The sequence below is a fragment of the Stegostoma tigrinum genome, chromosome 38 (assembly GCF_030684315.1).
Source record: "Stegostoma tigrinum isolate sSteTig4 chromosome 38, sSteTig4.hap1, whole genome shotgun sequence".
NCBI classification, from domain to species: Eukaryota; Metazoa; Chordata; class Chondrichthyes; order Orectolobiformes; family Stegostomatidae; genus Stegostoma; species Stegostoma tigrinum.
Window position 1 is genome coordinate 3,634,794 of NC_081391.1, and position 17,085 is coordinate 3,651,878.

At 40.8% G+C, this 17,085-nt stretch overlaps 1 protein-coding gene across 2 annotated transcripts in view; it reads left to right on the forward strand.

The window, feature by feature from the left end:
• The window catches only part of LOC125447308 (myosin-9-like), a 149,237-nt gene that overhangs the window by 82,644 nt on the left and 49,508 nt on the right, over positions 1–17,085 (forward strand). For both annotated transcript variants that reach the window (XM_048521626.1, XM_048521627.1), the window contains 3 exons: positions 11,254–11,447; positions 15,130–15,251; positions 15,806–15,875. In XM_048521626.1, the coding sequence (XP_048377583.1) occupies positions 11,254–11,447; positions 15,130–15,251; positions 15,806–15,875 (386 nt within the window). The remainder of the gene's footprint in view (positions 1–11,253; positions 11,448–15,129; positions 15,252–15,805; positions 15,876–17,085) is intronic.

Below are 17,085 nucleotides of genomic sequence, written 5' to 3' on the forward strand. Positions count from 1 at the left end.
TGTATTCCCTAGGCCCTTCTGTTCCACACCACTGCTCAGCACCTTACAATTTACTGTATAAGTCCAACCTTGGTTTTACTTTCCAAAGTGCAACACCTCATGCTTATCTGCATTGAATTGTATTTGCCAATCCTCAGCCCAGTTTCCCATCTGATCAAGATCCCTCGAATTGTTGATAACTTTTTGCTGTCAACGATGCCCCCTAATTTTGTATCATCCATAAACTTACTAATCATGCCTTTATACATTGACACCAAGATCATTCATGTAAATAACAAAGGTCTCAACACTGACCGCTGTGGTGCACCACTAGTCACAGGCCTTCAGTCTGAGAAACAACCTTCAACCATCACCCTCTACTTCCTACCATGGAGCCAACTTTGTATCCAGTTAGCTAGCTCTCCCTGGATTCCATGCAACCTAACTTATTGACTAGCCTGCCATGTGGGACCTTGTCAGAGGGCTTAAAAGTTCACGTAGACAACATCCACTGCCCTACCCTCCTCTGTCCTCTTGGTTAAAAGATCTGTTAGATGTAACTTTCTGTGCACAAATGTGCTGATTATCTCCCTAATCAGACCCTATTGGTTGACCCTGTCCCTCAGTATCCTTTCCAATAACTTGTCTACCACTGATGTCAGGCTCATTGGCCTGTAGTTCTGGCTTGTGTTTGCTACCTTTCTTAAACAATAGAACAACATTAGCCACCTTTCAGTCTTCTGGACCTTCACCAGTGCCTAAAGACAAAGCAATAATCTCTGCAGGGACCTTTTTTAATTTCTTCTCGAGCCTCCCACAACATCTGAAGATGGACTTGATCAGGCCAGGTGATTTATCCGCCTTAATGTGCTTTAAGGCTGCAAACATCTCTCTGCTAATGTGTATGCATTCCAAAACATCTCCACTTGCTTCCCTTATTAGCAGCCATGGTTCTCTCCTCAGTGTTTACCGAGGAGAAACATTCATTTAAAATCTTCCCCCTTCTCCTGTAGCTCCACACAGACAGCCGTGCTGATCTTTAAGGGGACCCATTCTCTCCCTAGACACCCTTTTTTTAATCTGGCTATAGAATCTCTTGGGATTATTTTTAACATTATCTGCCAGATCCATTTTATACCCTCTTTTTGCAGTTCTGATTTCACTCTCTTGAGAGTACATCTACACTTTTTACAGTCATCTAGGGATTCACTTGAGCCCGATTGCTTACACAATGTATGCCACCACCTTTTTCCTGATCATAGCCTCAATATCCCTTGCCGGCCCAGGGATCCCTAAACCTCAGTTGGAAGGTATATTGTCCCTGAAGTCTTGATATCACACTCTTAAAAGTCTCCCATTTGCCAACCATTCCTTTTCCTTCAAACAGACTCTCCCAGTTGATCTCTGGTAGACCCTGCCTAATGGCCCCCAAACTTGACCTTGCTCCAGTTCAGCACCTCAGCAGAGCCGTCCTATCTTTTTCTATAACTATGTTAAAACTTCAGAGAGTTACGGTCACTGGACCCTAAGTGTTCTCCAACTGACAATTCAGTTACTTTCCCAACCTAATTTCCTAAGGGGAGCTTCAATGTTGTTTCTTATTGGCTAGGGTCTTCTACATATTGAATTTTAGGAAATTTTTTGGGCACACTTGACAAATACCGTCCAGTCCAGACCTCTTACACTCTGGGTGGCCCAGTCTATATAAGGGAAATTAAAATCTCCAGTCAATATTATTCCTACAGGTTCTGCAATCTCTCTACATGTCTTCTCCTCTAGTTTTTTCTTTTCCTCATTAATGGAATGAGGACGTCACTGGCTGGGCAGCATTTATCGTCCATTCCCAGTTGCCTAGAGGGCAATGTCAGCGTCAACCACGTTGCTGTAAGTCTGAGAATCATATGTAGGCCAGACCAGATAAGGATGGCAGTTTCCTTCCTACCAATTGACAATGGACAGCATTGGATTCCTAATTCCAGACCTTTTTTATTGAATTCAAATTCCATCATCTGCTGTGGCGGGAAGTCAAACCCGGGTCTCAGGAATGTTATCTGGATCACTGGATTAACAGCCCAGCAAGCATACCGCTAGGTCGTTGACTCCCCTGATGTTATATTTGGGACTCGATAACATAGTCCCAACAGAGTGACCATCCCCTTCTTGTTTATAAGCTCGAAACATATGGCCTCATTTGATGACCCCCTTAAGAATATCCTCTCTAAGCACTTGTTGTCTTCTCCCTTATCAAAAGAAAATCTCCTCTTCCTTGCTTGTACTTCTGTCGTGTCTGTAGCTTCTGTATCCTGAACGTTGAGTTGCCAATCCAGCCCTTCTGTCAGGCATGTATCTGGTTTGGCTATAATATCCCAGTCCCTAGAGCCAGTTCATGCTCTGAACTCATCTGCCTCGCCAGTCAGGCCTTGTGTGTTGAAATAAATGTACTTTAAACCAGAAGTCTTTTCCCTCCCTTTTTACTGTGCCCTTGGCTGTCCTGAGTTGTAAATTCGCTCTGGTTGGCTAATGTGTTTTCCCCTGACTTCTCTGGCTTCTCTCTTGTTCAGAGTCCCATGTCCCTGCCAAACTGATTTAAACCCTCTCAGGCAATACTAGCAAATCTCCCGAAAGGGCATTGGACCCCCTCCAGTTCAAGTGCAACCCGTTCCTCTTGCACAGGTCACCTCTACTCTAAAGAGGTGCCAGTGATCGAAGAGCTGAACACCTTGCCACCTCCACCAGCTCCTCAGCCATGCATTCATCTGGCCTAACTTTCTATTACTATCTTCACTGGCACATGGCACTGGGAATAATCCGGAGATCACAACTCCTGAGATCCAGCTTGTTAAATTCTTACCTAACTCCCTATATTCATTTCACCCCATCCCTTTGTCTATTTACGTCAATTGTCCACGTTGGTGCTGATGTATGCCTTGACCTCTGGCTGTTTACCCTCCCTGTTCAGAATGTTCTGCTCAGAGATGTCCTTCACCGTGGCAGATGGGAGGCAGCACACCATCTTGCTTTCTTTTCTGCGTCCACAGATTCACCTGTCTCCCCCACTTTGTAATTAAGTCCCCTATCAGTATTGCTCTGTCTGACTGTGCCCTTTCCCTCTGAGCCTCCGAGACAGTCACGGTGCCACTGACCTGACTGCTGCTAGTAGCCCCTGAAATTCATTCCAAGTAGTAGACTATAAATCCAGAAACTCAGTTCGTGTTCTAGGGACCTAGGTGCAAATCCAGCTACCGCAGAGGATGGAATTTGAATTCAATAAAATATATGGAATTAAGATTCTAATGATGACCATGAAACCACTGCCAATTGTCGGAAAAAGCTATCTGGTTCATACTTCCTTCGGGGTAGGATGTCTGCCATCCTCAGCTAGTCTGGTCTCACCTGGCCGATTTTATGTGAATCCAGAGCCACAGCAATATGGTCAATTCTGAGCTGCCTTCTGAAATGCCACACTTTTGCATCAGTCACTGTGAAGAAATGAAACTAGACAAACCATTTGGCATCAACCAAGACACCAGAAGTGACAACGGCAAAAATGACCTGATCAATCCTGAAAAGTCCCCCATACGAATTAACTAGTTCCAAGACTGGGAGATCTGTCTCTCAGACTAGCTAAAACAACAGTCTGGTGTAGTTATATTCATGGAATCATACCTTACAAACACCTGTGTTATAAACCCTGGCTATGTCCTGTCCCATCCCATCAGGAGGACAGACTCGGCAGAGGTGGTGGCACAGTGGTATGCAGTCAGGTAGGAGTTACCCTGCAACATTGACTGACTGTGTGGACCCTATTAAATCTCTGCATCAGGTTAAGCATGGGCAAGGTAGCCTACTGATTAAACTTAGAGTTAGACTTCTTCATAACGTGCTCAAGTACAGTGAAAATACCTGGGTATAAAATCTTATTTACAGATGAAGAAAAAAAAATACAAGTTATAAAGTTCAGTACTTTAGTTGCCTTTAGTATAAAAGTGGAAAAATAAATAATTTTTTTTTAAAAGTACACTGTTCTTAAGCCACAGGCCAGCAGACTCTCCCAAGTTGGGCATCCCTCTCTTTCTTCTCTCTTCCCCCCCCCCCCCCCAAAAAAAAGGGCCCTCTCTTCCCCCACACTGGGCTAAGACCTGTCCTGTCTGTGGTTGCTGGCTGCCTTCACTGCTGATCTCCATCACATTCCAAGCTTTGCTACCACTTGCAAAGCTTTGACCCCAGCTGCTGCTTTAAGGAGCGGCACTGCTGTCATTCTTCAACATCGATGACTCACTTTGGGCCCCAGTCACAGATGCTCCCCCCCTCCCCCCTAATGAATCAATACTCCATGTTGATTAACACTTGGAGGAGCCACTAGAGGTGGCATCAGCGCAAAATGTACTCTGGATGGGGGATTTTATTGTCCACCACAGAGCGTGGCTCAGCTGAGTAAAGTTGTTAGGTTTCTAAAGGATATAGCTTTTAGTCTGGGTTTGAAGTATGTGTTGAGGGAACTAACCAGAAGGGGAAAAAAATACTTGTTCTTATCTTGACTGATCTGCCTGCTGCAGATGCATTTGTACGTGACAGGATAAGTCCCACTCCTACCTCCATCTTGTGTTGCTGTGTCACCATGCTAAATCAGACAGATTTCTAACAGCTCTACATTGGGCATCCATGAGGTGTTGTTGGCCATTAACAGCAGCAGCAGCAGAATCATACTCTATCCAGCACAGTCTGGTCTATCCTCCACTCAACCATTACCATCAAGCCAAGGGATTAACCGTGGTTCAGTAGAGAGTGCAGAAGTGCATACCTAAAGATATGAGGTGTCAACCTGGTTAGGCTACTAAATAGGATTACTTGCATGCCAAATAGATGAACAGTTAGTGAAAGGCAGATGTTAGCAATGTCACAATCAATGGACCAAATCTAAGCTCTGCAGTCCACCCACAGTTGTGAATGGTGGTGGACCATTAAACAGCTTACTGGGGTACAAGGCTCCACAAATATCCATGTCTTCAATAATGGAAAAGCCTAGTACATCAGTGCAAAAGATAAAGTTGAAGCACTCCGAGCAATCCTGAGCCAGAAGTGCTGGTCAATCTCTGCCTTTTCCAGTGGCCCCCAGCATTAGACATACCATTATTCAGCCAATCTGATCTGTTCCCCATGTTAATGAGAAACGGTGGAGGTGCTGGATACTGCAAAGATTTTTGGCCCTGGCAACATTTGGCAGTAGTACTCGAGAATTGCGCCGAACTTGCGTCCAGAACATCCCTAGCCCAACTGTTCCAGTACAGCAAGAAACACAAGCAACAACCTGACAGTATGGAAAATTGTCTTGTACCTGCAAGTCATGACGAATCCAACCTGGTCAATCACTACCCCATCAGTCTGCTGCTGAGCATTAGTGAACTGATGGAAAGTGTCAAGTGGTATCTGCTCAGCAGTAACTTCACTGATGCTTAGTTTGGGTTCTGCCAGAGCCACTCAGTTCCTAACCTCATTACAGCCTTGGTTCAAACCTGGACAAGAGTTGAATTCCAGAAGTGAGGTGAAAGTGACAGCCATTTACATCAAGGCCACATTCCACCCCATGTGGCACCAAGGAGCCCCTATCAAAACTGGAAGCAAACTCTGCTAGTAGGAGGCATATATGGCAAGTAAATGATATTGATTGTTGGTCAGTGATCTTAACTCTGGGACATCTCTACAGGAGTTCCTAAGGTTAGTGTCCTTGGCTCAGCAGTCTTCACTGATTCAATAACCTTTCCTGACGACTCAGACATGGAAGCATGTTCAAATGTGACACTATCTACACAACATGCAGACTTGCACGGAAAAGTGGTAATAACATTCATGCGACCAAAGCCAGGAAATGGCCATCTCCAATAACTGACAATCTAACCATTGGCCCTTAGCATCACCAAATTCCCCATGATCAACATCCTTGAGTTTACTAATAACCAAGAACTGAACTGGACACTCAATATAAATACAGTGGCTGCAAGAGCAGATCAGGAGTTAGGAATATTGTGGCGTGTAACTCGCCTAACTCCCCAAAGTCTGTCCATCATCTAAAGGCACAAGTCAGGAGTATGACTGAATACACCCTGCTTGCCTGGGTGGGTGCAGCTACAGCAGTACTTGAAACTTGACACCATCCAGGACATGACAAACTGCTTGATTGACACCACATCCACAAGTATCTACCACCTCCATAGCAGCAGCCTACACTGTCTACGCATTGCACTGCGGAAATTCATCAGTGATCCTTAGCACCATCCACACCCACAACCATTTTTGTCTAAAAGGACAAGGGCAGTAAGTGGTGTTCTTCTCCAAGCCACTCACTGTTCTGACTTGGAAATATGTTGCTATTCCTTCATTGTCACTGGGTCAGAATCCTGGAATTCCCTCTATCGGCAAAATATGGGTTTATCTACAGCACACGGACTGCAGTGATTCAAGAAGGCAGCTTGCCACCACCTTCCCGAAGGCAATTAATAATGGGCCAACTAGCAATTGCCAAGTCCCACAAGAGAATTAAGTGAGAAAAGAATGAAAAAGGATTATCAAAAAGTCTTGTATAGGTATGTTTACCACAGTCGTACAAGGGTGATAACATGAATGGAGACGACGCAGGGCCCTAAAGGAGATTTGTGGTTGGAAGCAGGAGACATTGCTGAGGTGTTAATAAAATGCTTGCATCTGTCTTTATAAAGGAAGAAGATGCTAGCCAGATTGTGAAGGAGTTAGTTTAAATGTTTTTGTTTAAAATTAATGAGGATATACTAGTTATGATGTCTCTCATTTCAATTGATGGCACAGAGATTGCACCCTAGGATGCTGAAGGTAGCCAGATTAAAAACTTGGTGTGCCAACCATGAGCTGCAAGGATGTTGGTGCAGAAGTTCAAAAAAGTGAGACTGGTTGTTTGGGCAAAATGTGGCAGATGATAAAAATTTCATATGGAGAAGTTTGAAGTGATTCATTTTGATCGGAATAATGCAAAGAGACTATATAAAATAAGGGTGCAACTCTAAAGGAGAGGTAGGATCAGAGGGATTTTTTGCATATTATATACATACGTTGTTGAACGTGACAGAGCCGTTTGAGAGACCTTTTAAAGAAACATGACGTCTTGGGCTCTACTGCTAGAAAATACTGATTTGACCTCTGCTTGAATATTGTCTGGTTCTGGGTGAACACTTCCTAAAGAATATGAAGGTTTTAGGCAGGTTGCAGAAAAGATTCATAAGAAAGGTTCTAGGGCTGAGGAATTTCAGTTGTCTAGAAAGACTGCAAAAGATTGGAATTTGATCAAAGTAATTAAAATTGTGAGAAATATGGGTAGAAAAGATTGGGGAAACGGTTCATCCTATTGAAAGGATTAAAAGAAGACAAAATGAGAATTGGCAAAGCTACCATTTGTGACATGAGAGGAAAGCTTTACACAATGATTGGGATTTGGAATCCACTGCCAGAGAATGGTGGAAGCAGGTTCACACGTCTGTGGGGAAATACCAGGGCCGTGACACTGGATTAATCACTCTGAGGGCCAACTTGTACACGCTTTCTATGGTCTATGCATTGATATTTTTCATCTTCTAGAGCAGTTGAAGATTCCTTGAAATCTATGATTTATATGATCTATATAAAATTGATTTTAGTTGGTACCTTTTTTAACAAAACCAGTTTTGTTTATAATTTAATTTAGTTTTCCACACCTTGCATTTATGTAACAGCAACATTTGTCTGCACTAAAGCCCAACTTAGTCAGTTAACCTGATTACAAAATACTTCAGCTGTAATTTTTATAATCCAAGTGAAGAATTCCCCTTCCAGCCCAGGTTTTCTTCAAGGGAAGTATTTTTACCACATCACTAACCCCTAAATGTTAACTTGAGTATCTTTCTCTAAATAAGAGATTGCCAATCAGTTTTTCATGTCTGAGAAGTGTCAAGTTTAGGTGTACACCCATGTCCTGGTGTAGACTCAAATATATGCAGTATACAATTCAGGGCATCTTTTTAGGGCTGAGCAGTTGGTTCCTGTAACTGGAAGTTTGGGATGCAGCCGATGGCTCAGTTTGTTGGTGGCTTACCTCCCCAAAAAATGCTTGTTAATTTTGATTTACACAGATGAAAAGTAGTCAGTGTTGATCTCTCAATCTAAATTAGAGCATTGTTTTGGCACTTAAGACCTTAAATTTGAGTTATGAATTATTGTAAGAGTTTTCATCCTGAATGAGAGATTGCAATGAATGTAAAATAGTTTAAATTTTCAGCATAGTGAGCAGTGAGATCTTGGCATTCATTTGCACAATTCTGTAAAGATGGTAGGGTATTTGATAAGGTGATTTAAGAGGTCAAGTGGTTACATGGGTGATAAATGGAGGAATAGGACAACACAAGTAAGGAAACTGTTAGGACTTTACAGTTCACTCATTAAGACCCACGTGGGGTTTTTAGACCATTCTGGACACCATAATCCAGAAAAGGTGCATGTACTGTAGAGAGGGTTAGGAGGATGCAGAGTATGATGTGTACCAGGGAGAGGGACTTGAATTATGAGATGTTGGGAAAGTTCAGACTTGTAACCTTTTTATAGTTAAAGGTTACAAGCAAATAGCAGGACTCTGATTCAAAATTGTTGGTTTTAAGATCTGGATGAGAAATGACTTTTATTTTAACTCTGCATGATTAGAATCTGAAAGTCTTTACTTGAAAAGGTGAAATTTTACCACCTAAAAGAAAATTTGATGATACTTGAAGATAAAAATTTTCAGGGTTACAAACACAAAAATTGGAGAGGCGGCACTAAGCAAACTGTTCTTCCAAAAATCCTGAATGGGTAATGTGGGTCTAATGGTCTCGTTTCACGGTCTCCATGATATGGAAGATGCATTGTGCCAAAAAAAAGTAGCTTTTAACTAAAACTTTTAAGACTGGAGCTATTCTGGAAAGGACCTTTCCGAATTTGAGGGATAATTCCCATTTATTTGCACTAGTTTTAAAATATCAACTGAAGGCATAACTTGAGGCAATGTTGTAAGAATGAAAGGAAGTTAACCTAAAATATTTTGACAGAAGGATTGCTTTACCAGAAAAGCTGTGATCGATCTGATTTGAAAAGACATTGTAAGAGAAAATAGGAAAAAGAAATTGTTGATGGCTGTAGTTTAAATAACTTGGCCAAGATTGTAAAGTGTAACATTTTTTAATTTTAATTGGAGTCTGAAGAAATTGGAAATAGGACGTGTAGTTCTTAGTGGTGTCATTTCTGATTGTTCAGCTGTAAACTTTAACTGCTGGGAGAGAAAAGGTCAGCTGTATAATTTTCTTTTGCAGAAGAACCATTGTAACATTGTGACTACTTGGATATTGATTATTTTCAATATCACCAATGGCTGCAGCGATTGAGGGAAAAACTGTTCCTTACGCTCAGATTAGTTTCTGTGCATTGATTACATTGTGCATTGCCGAGTCTTGAACTTGTTTTGAGTGGTATGTCCCCAAGATGTTTCCTCTAAAGTTGCACTGGATGTACTGTGTAGAAATTACAGCTGAAGTTGAAAACTGTAGTGTAATTTGTTTATCCTACATGGGTGTTAAGACTGATTTCTCACATTTTAGTTAAAATGTATCTTAACTGTTTTTACTGGTATGGATACTGTGGTACTGTAGCCAGTAGAAATGCCCTCAGCATATCCATTGCAGAGAATTCTATTTTACATAGCCATTCTTTGCGCTGTGTTCACAGTTTTTGAAACTGATGCTGCTATCTCCTTTTGGCAGGGAAAAATCCCTGCGTCAACTTGCTCAATTTTGGTAATGTCACATTCTGCCTATCAGTGCTTCATTACTTGAGGTATCTGACTTGCCCAGCCAAACTGCTTGGAAAAGGGAAAAATATTTTTAAAAATGCATATACTGTGTTTGAACCCATAAGCAGCTTTGTGTAAACCATGGTAATAAAACAGGTGGAGCATTCTTTAGCAGGTCTACATATGTTTCCACAATGTGCCCAAAATGCGGGTATGCAAAGGGGGTGTTCCGCGAACAAGATGATTTATAGATTTTATTTGCAGTTATTGACATGTGAAGGGCACTGGTGCTGGTGAATGGTATGGTTTGTCATTTTGGATGTAGCTCTGTATCAAACACTAAGTCTGTAGAATGACTGGCTGCAGATTAAAGTTTGCATCTTAACTGAGATGTGGCACTAAAGCCCCTGCCACATCAATGTATTGTTGTCACTTCTGTCACAAGCAACTTCCATAATCTAATTACAAAGGACAAATTGAAGTCACTTGTTTTTGAGGTATACATGTTTAAAAATTGTGATTATATCAAGTTTTTTTTTAAAACCAGAGACTGCGTAATTCCGGGATAGACTGGCATAAAAGATCAGCTTGCTAGCCAGCTTTTTCAATTCATCCTGAAGCATGTCCATACCTATTTTTATTTTCAGACATTTAAACAATATTTGGTACTTTATGATCCATTAATGTTCCATGAAAGTCTTCTCTGAGACTTTGTATCAGGACAAAATCAACATTACTATGATCAGTCTTCTGTTAAATAATGTTACTTTATTTTCTGACCTCTTACACTAATACTGGTGTATGTAATGTACTTGAGTTCCTCATAACTTAAATCTTAAAATCCTTCACACTCTTCTAAACAGTTCTGTGCCACTTGTATGAACTCTCAAATTTATTAATATTTTTCTGAAGTTATGCCATTGCCTGTTAGTTAATTGCAACAAGACAGCAATTAACAAAATATACTCAAGGTTAGGAAGTAGGTTTACATATTTTTCAATGGTCATGAAATCTTTTACTGCCATTGATAGCAATTTCATCTGTTGTTAACTTGTTTATTTGCCAACGTGTGTCGCTGTTTTTGCCTAGTATAAATTCACCTACCATTCTATCAATGAAAGGTTTTTAGCACCTTTTTGAATGTCATCAGTTTCTCAGTATTTACGTGGGATTTGAAAAGCCAAGACCAGGAAATGGGTTGAGAAGACTTTATTCCATGTAACTTTTCCTTCCTTTTTGTATTTTTAAATTTCTATGTTCACTTGAACAATTAAAGATAAATTTGTAATGTTTTGAAATATCACCTGTGTGGGTTAATCAAAATTGCTGCAGCTTTTCAGTGTTTATTACTGCTCGCTGTCACTACTCACTACATCCCTATTTTACCACATCTCCCGTCTTCATAGTTTTCTACACTCCTAACATGGTTAATCAACTTAGATTAATTGCTTTCTCAGTGGACCGCATTGTTGGACTGGATCAAGTTGTAGAGATGTCCCATACAGCATTGCCTGGTGCATTCAAAACCAAAAGGGGCATGTTCCGTACAGTTAGTCAACTCTACAAAGAGCAGCTCTCAAAATTGATGGCCACACTGAGGAACACCAACCCTAACTTTGTACGCTGCATTATTCCTAACCACGAGAAGAAGGTGAGTGTCTGATCTGTCAGTTGATGGATGAGTTAGGGAGGGTCACAAAATTGATTGAAAAGCCAATTAAAACTGCAGAGCATCATCAAATATGGCTGTGAGGGTGAGACCAAAATACTACAGGAAATTGCACTACTGTGTGTTCTACAGACTCCCAAATAATCATAATGAAATGAAAGAGCAAACATCGAGGCGAGTCTCTCAAATGGTCCAATCCTAGTGTGCAGGAGGCAATTTGAAAACTTGCAGGTGGCAAATGAGGGGAGGGCAGTATAGAACTCCAAAAGGACATAGCCATGTTGGTGGCAGATTGCCTTCAATGCAGAGATGTGAAGTGACACCTTGGTTGGAAGAACATTGAAAGACAGTACAAAACAGGGGGTGCAATTCCAAAGAGACAGCACAAATACAGGGATCAGGGTACGTACATAAAGATCATTAAAGGTGTTGGGACAGGTGGAAAGAGTGGAATGTAAACTAGTGTCCTTGACTTTATTAACAAGAGCATAGAGTTGAAGAACACGGATGTGTTATTGAACTTGTACAAGACACTTGTTAGACCTCAGCTGGTGTTTGCTGTACACTCCTCAATGCCATATTATAGGAAAGGTGTCAGCGCATTGAAGAGAGGGCAGAAGTGCTTTGCAAGAATGGTTCTGGGGTGTGAATTTCAGTTATGAGGATTAATTGACAGCATAGCGATTAGCACTGCTGCCTCACAGTGCTAAGGGTCTGTGTTTGATTCCAGCCTTGGGTGACTGTGTGGAGTTCACTCGTTTCTCCTGTCTACATGAGTTTTCACTGGATGGTCAGGCTTCCTCCCACAGATGTGCAGGTTAAGTAAAGTGGCCATGCTAAATTGCCCTGCAGTGTCTATGGATATGCAGGCTGGGTGGATTAACTGTGGTATTGCAGGAGTATGGGAATTGGATGCAGGTTGGTCTGGGTAGGATGCTCTTTGGAGGGTTGTTGCAGACCTGTTGGGCTGAATGGCCTCTGCCTGCACACTAGGGATTCTACAAGCAGAGCTGATTGGAAAAACTTGGGACTATTATCCTTGGAGAAAAGGAGACTGAGGAGATCTGAAAGATTTTCAAAATGGTTGAGTGGCTGGATACGGTCATCAGGGAGAAACTGTTCCATTTGTAAAATGAATTAAGTATAAAAGGGCACATTTAAAGTGATTTGCAAAAGCAGCTGGGTGACTTTGTTTTTTTCACTCTGCAAGTAGTTAGTATATGAATGCGTTGTCTGGAATTGGTAAAGGCTGGTTAAGTTAAAGATTCAAGAGGGAGGTGGATGATTGGGTAAAGATAATATACAAGGATATGGGGAAAAGTAGGAAATTGGCATTAAGTAATGTTGATTTAAGTGGTTCAGACATGATGGGCCAAATGGTGTCTCTGTGCAGTAAGACATGATAATGTGAAGTGCAAAACACTATGGCAGGATATAGAGAAAGTTCAACTATGATAACTAATTCAAAATTGGTGTGAATGCACAGGGAACAGAATTCTTGAAATGCATTCAAAGGACATTTTTAGCCGGTGCAGAGTATGCCCAGTAAGAAGTTAGGGGCTGTTTTGGATTTCTTTTGGCAATTGAAACTGCAGGTAGAGGGTTATCAGTTTGGGAACACTTTGGTGCAAGTGATCAGAATTCATTTATGTTTAAGATAATTGCAGAAAGGGCAAAAGACCCAAAATAATTCCTCAAACCAGAAGAAACTACATTTCCATCCTAAGATGTGTTTGTCAAGTTGACAGCTACCTAAAAGTAAATTAGTGCCAGATTAGTGACAGTCACTCAAGGGAGCAATTAGTGTTTTGTGGTAATTAGAAAGGTGTGGCATTAATAAATCCAGAGTTTCTAGATAGGGGACTTAAGGAATGGTTTATGAAGGTAATGCATTTTTGACATGGTCCTACATGGCAGACTGGACATGGAAGTATAAGATCCTGGGAACTCAAGGTAAAATGGCAAGTTGGATCCAAAATCTGATCAAAGTTGGGAAGCAAAATGAAATAACAAAGTAGAGAGCTGGATAAACACAGGCCAAGCAGTATCATAAGAGCAGGAAAGCTGAAGTTTCAGGCCTAGACCCTCCTTGGTAGTTTTTGGCTGGAAAACTGTTTCTACTTGGCTTCCACAAGGCTCAGGACTAGGCCCCCTTTTGACGTCTATGTATCAATGACTTGGATTTCATTGTAGGAGGCATGATTGAGACGTTTATAGATTATTCAAAAATTGGTTATGTGACTGGTAGGAAGAAAGCTGGAGACTGCAAGATGATAAAGGGTTAGTCAAGTGGGTGGTGAAATTGTGGCAAGTGGAGTTTAATCTGGAGAAGTGTGGTGTAGTGCATTTAGGAAAGGTTAAGAGCAGAGAGAATATACTGAAACTGTATTAAATATTTATTATTCCAAAGCTGGAGCAATGCTTACAGTTCTGATCACTGCACAATAGGAAAGATATAATTGTGCTAGAGATAATGCAGATGTGATTAGGGAGGAATTTACTTGGAATGAGGAATTTTAGCTATAAGGAAAGATGGCATATGGTTCGACTTTGTTTTATTTCAGACCTGAGGAGCCTAAAATGTGCTTAATTGTGAAGCACAATGATGGCTGTACTATCCTTTGAGCCCAAACCAGGGGGCATTCATGTAGAGTCATGGATAAGTTGAGGTGGGGTTCAAGGGGATGTTTATTACCCAGAGGGTGATTGAGTTCTTACTGCCTGAAAGAGTGATGAGATTAAAAAAGGTCAACAGTTGAAAAGTACTTGAACTCCAAGATCTTACAAGACTGTAAGCTATAGACCAACGGCTGGAAAACAGAACTAGGCTAGATCATTTGTGGGCCAATTGGCTGCTTTCAGTGGTGTAAATTTGAGATTTCTGTCTTGCCTTGAGAGTTTTTTTATAAAAACCCTTGAAGGGAGGGTAAATAAAAGTGAACTATTTCAAGCTAAAATAATAGTGTGAAACTGGACGAACACAGCAGGCCAAGCAGCATCTCAGGAGCACAAAAGCTGACGTTTCGGGCCTAGACCCTTCATCGAAACATCAGCTCTTGTGCTCCTGAGATGCTGCTTGGCCTGCTGTGTTCATCCAGCTTCACACTTTACAGATGCTGGAGAATCCAAGATAACAGTTCCCATTATCTCTGATCACTATTTCAAGCTAAACCCTGATTGCAAAATCTTTAGTTTTTTGAATTTTGAGCATAACAGTATTACAAAACTTGGTAAATCAGGATTATTGCCAAAATAGCCTTGCATTATTTCCCAGTGAATTAAAAACTTGCGCAACTTTACATATATTTATTTTTAAAAGCAAAACATTGCAAATCGTGGAAATCTGAAACAAACACAATGCTGGAGAAACTCAGCAAGTCTATGGCACCATCTGTCAGAGACAGTTAAGTTTTACTGAGCTTGAAATGTTAGCATTGTTTCTCTCTCTGCAGTTGTTGCCAGATAAGCTTGTATAAATTTGGCAGTTTCAGTAGGCAAAAACTGGGGAAGCAAACTAAGTTAGATTTAAGTATTTTGGGCTCGGCATTCAGCTTGATCTTGGGATTATGAGGCTTGTGCCAATTACCATGACATTGCATCTGCTTTACAAGATGCATTTTTACTGTAAAATACTTTAAACTTTTGCCCTCTTTGATTTTAATAGTCCGGAAAACTGGAAGCTCACCTTGTTCTGGATCAGTTACGATGCAATGGTGTCCTTGAAGGTATTCGAATCTGCAGACAAGGGTTTCCTAACAGGATTGTGTTCCAGGAATTCCGTCAAAGGTATTCTGCCTTGATGTTTTCAAAAGTGAATGTGTCTGTATGCTGCATAATCATGAAGCAAAATAGTTCTATCAAAAAAGAAGCATGTTCTTGTTGATCAAGAGGGCAATAACACCATAAACATGGTTTTGTTAAGAAAGGCCAGGAGCAATGGAAAGATAACATTGTATTGTCACAGAATTGAGGGTTAAAGAAAAGTTGTGTAGATTGTTGAACTACTAGCTCGTTAGTGATGGCTGAGACAAGAGTCAATCTGTACTCAGTTTGGATTTATTTAGTGATGTGTACAGCTTGACTCAGACTTTGCCCCAGTTCTCAGTAAACATAGAGAAGATATCTATTCTGATTGCTTATGCTAATAGAGTAGCAAAACAATTGCATCAATGTGCTATGCAAGTTATTCTCAAATCATTCAGCCTATACTGACAAGGTTTTTAAAAATATATTGTTTATGTAGATAGCTAGTATCTAGTCACTTAATGAAGTTAACTTTGTATATAAATGAGCTGATAGTTTGCTTTTGTTTTGATTCTTTTGTTGACATTCTGTTGCAGATATGAAATCCTTACTCCTAATTCAATTCCTAAAGGTTTCATGGATGGAAAGCAGGCTTGTGTACTTATGGTATGTAATTTTACATCTGTTTGTGGATTTGTGAATATTTTCTAGCTTAACTTTTTTTAAAAATTGAGATGTAGGTATCATTGACAAGGACACATTTAATGAATGATGTGAGCATCTGAGCACTAACCCTTGATTCAATATGAAGTGCAATTATAAACATTGTTTCATTTTTAAAGCAGCCAGGAGACTGGTGTATGGTCCAATCTACCCACCTTCGTAGCTGCATAAAATGCTGTAACATGGCTGAAATCTTAATGAATGTAATTTATGTTCACTTAAACTCTCAGTGCAGTGGTCCCAGAATGGGACGTGGCCAGTCAATGGATCCTGTACTGGGGTCAGCTCTCTGAAAGAACAATTTAGTTGAAAGAACAACTCGTCTGTCTTGTCCAGCCTGTCCGTACCCTTAAATTGCACTTGTGTGTCTGTCATCACTGTAGATCAAGATCACAATAGAAACTCTGATGAGCCCCTTTGTAAAAGTACTACTTGTCCAGGAAAAATACATCCACATCTCCATTAACAAATTCATATTGTGATCATCTTGGCTCAGGTCGTCGTCCTCGCTGCACTTTTTATATTGTTTGTGTGACAATGGAAGATTGTTTTGGATTACCTTTTTTGTTTGTTACCAATTTTTTTTTGTTATTTTATTTCTTTCCTCAACTCCTGAACTTTGTATATTTGGCTTGGTTTTCACTTGTGTAATCAACCTGCTGTTTGTCATATATCCCCAGTTTTCTATTTTATCTATTTATACTGGTCTATCTGAATTGATTTGGTCCCACTTGCCCCAACTATTCTGAATATTCTGGAAATCTGCTCTGTCTCCTGCTTGATTCCAGCCATGCATTTATCTGTCCCAGTTTCCCGTTGCTATACTCGTGCAGGGTACTGAAGGTAATAAAGAACAAAGAAACATACAGGACAGGAACGGGCCCTTCGGCCCTCCAACCCTGCGCCGATCAAGATCCTCTGTCTAACCTGTCATCTGTTTTCTAACGATCTGTGTCCATTTGCTCCCTGCCCATCCATGTACCTGCTCCAAATATATCTTAAAAGACGCTAACGTGTCTGCGTCTACCACCACTGCTGGCAACACGTTCCAAGCACCCACCACCCTTCGCATAAAGGACTTTCCACGCATATTTCCCATAAACTTTCCTCCTCTCACTTTTGAACTTATGACCCCTAGTAATTGAGTCCCCCA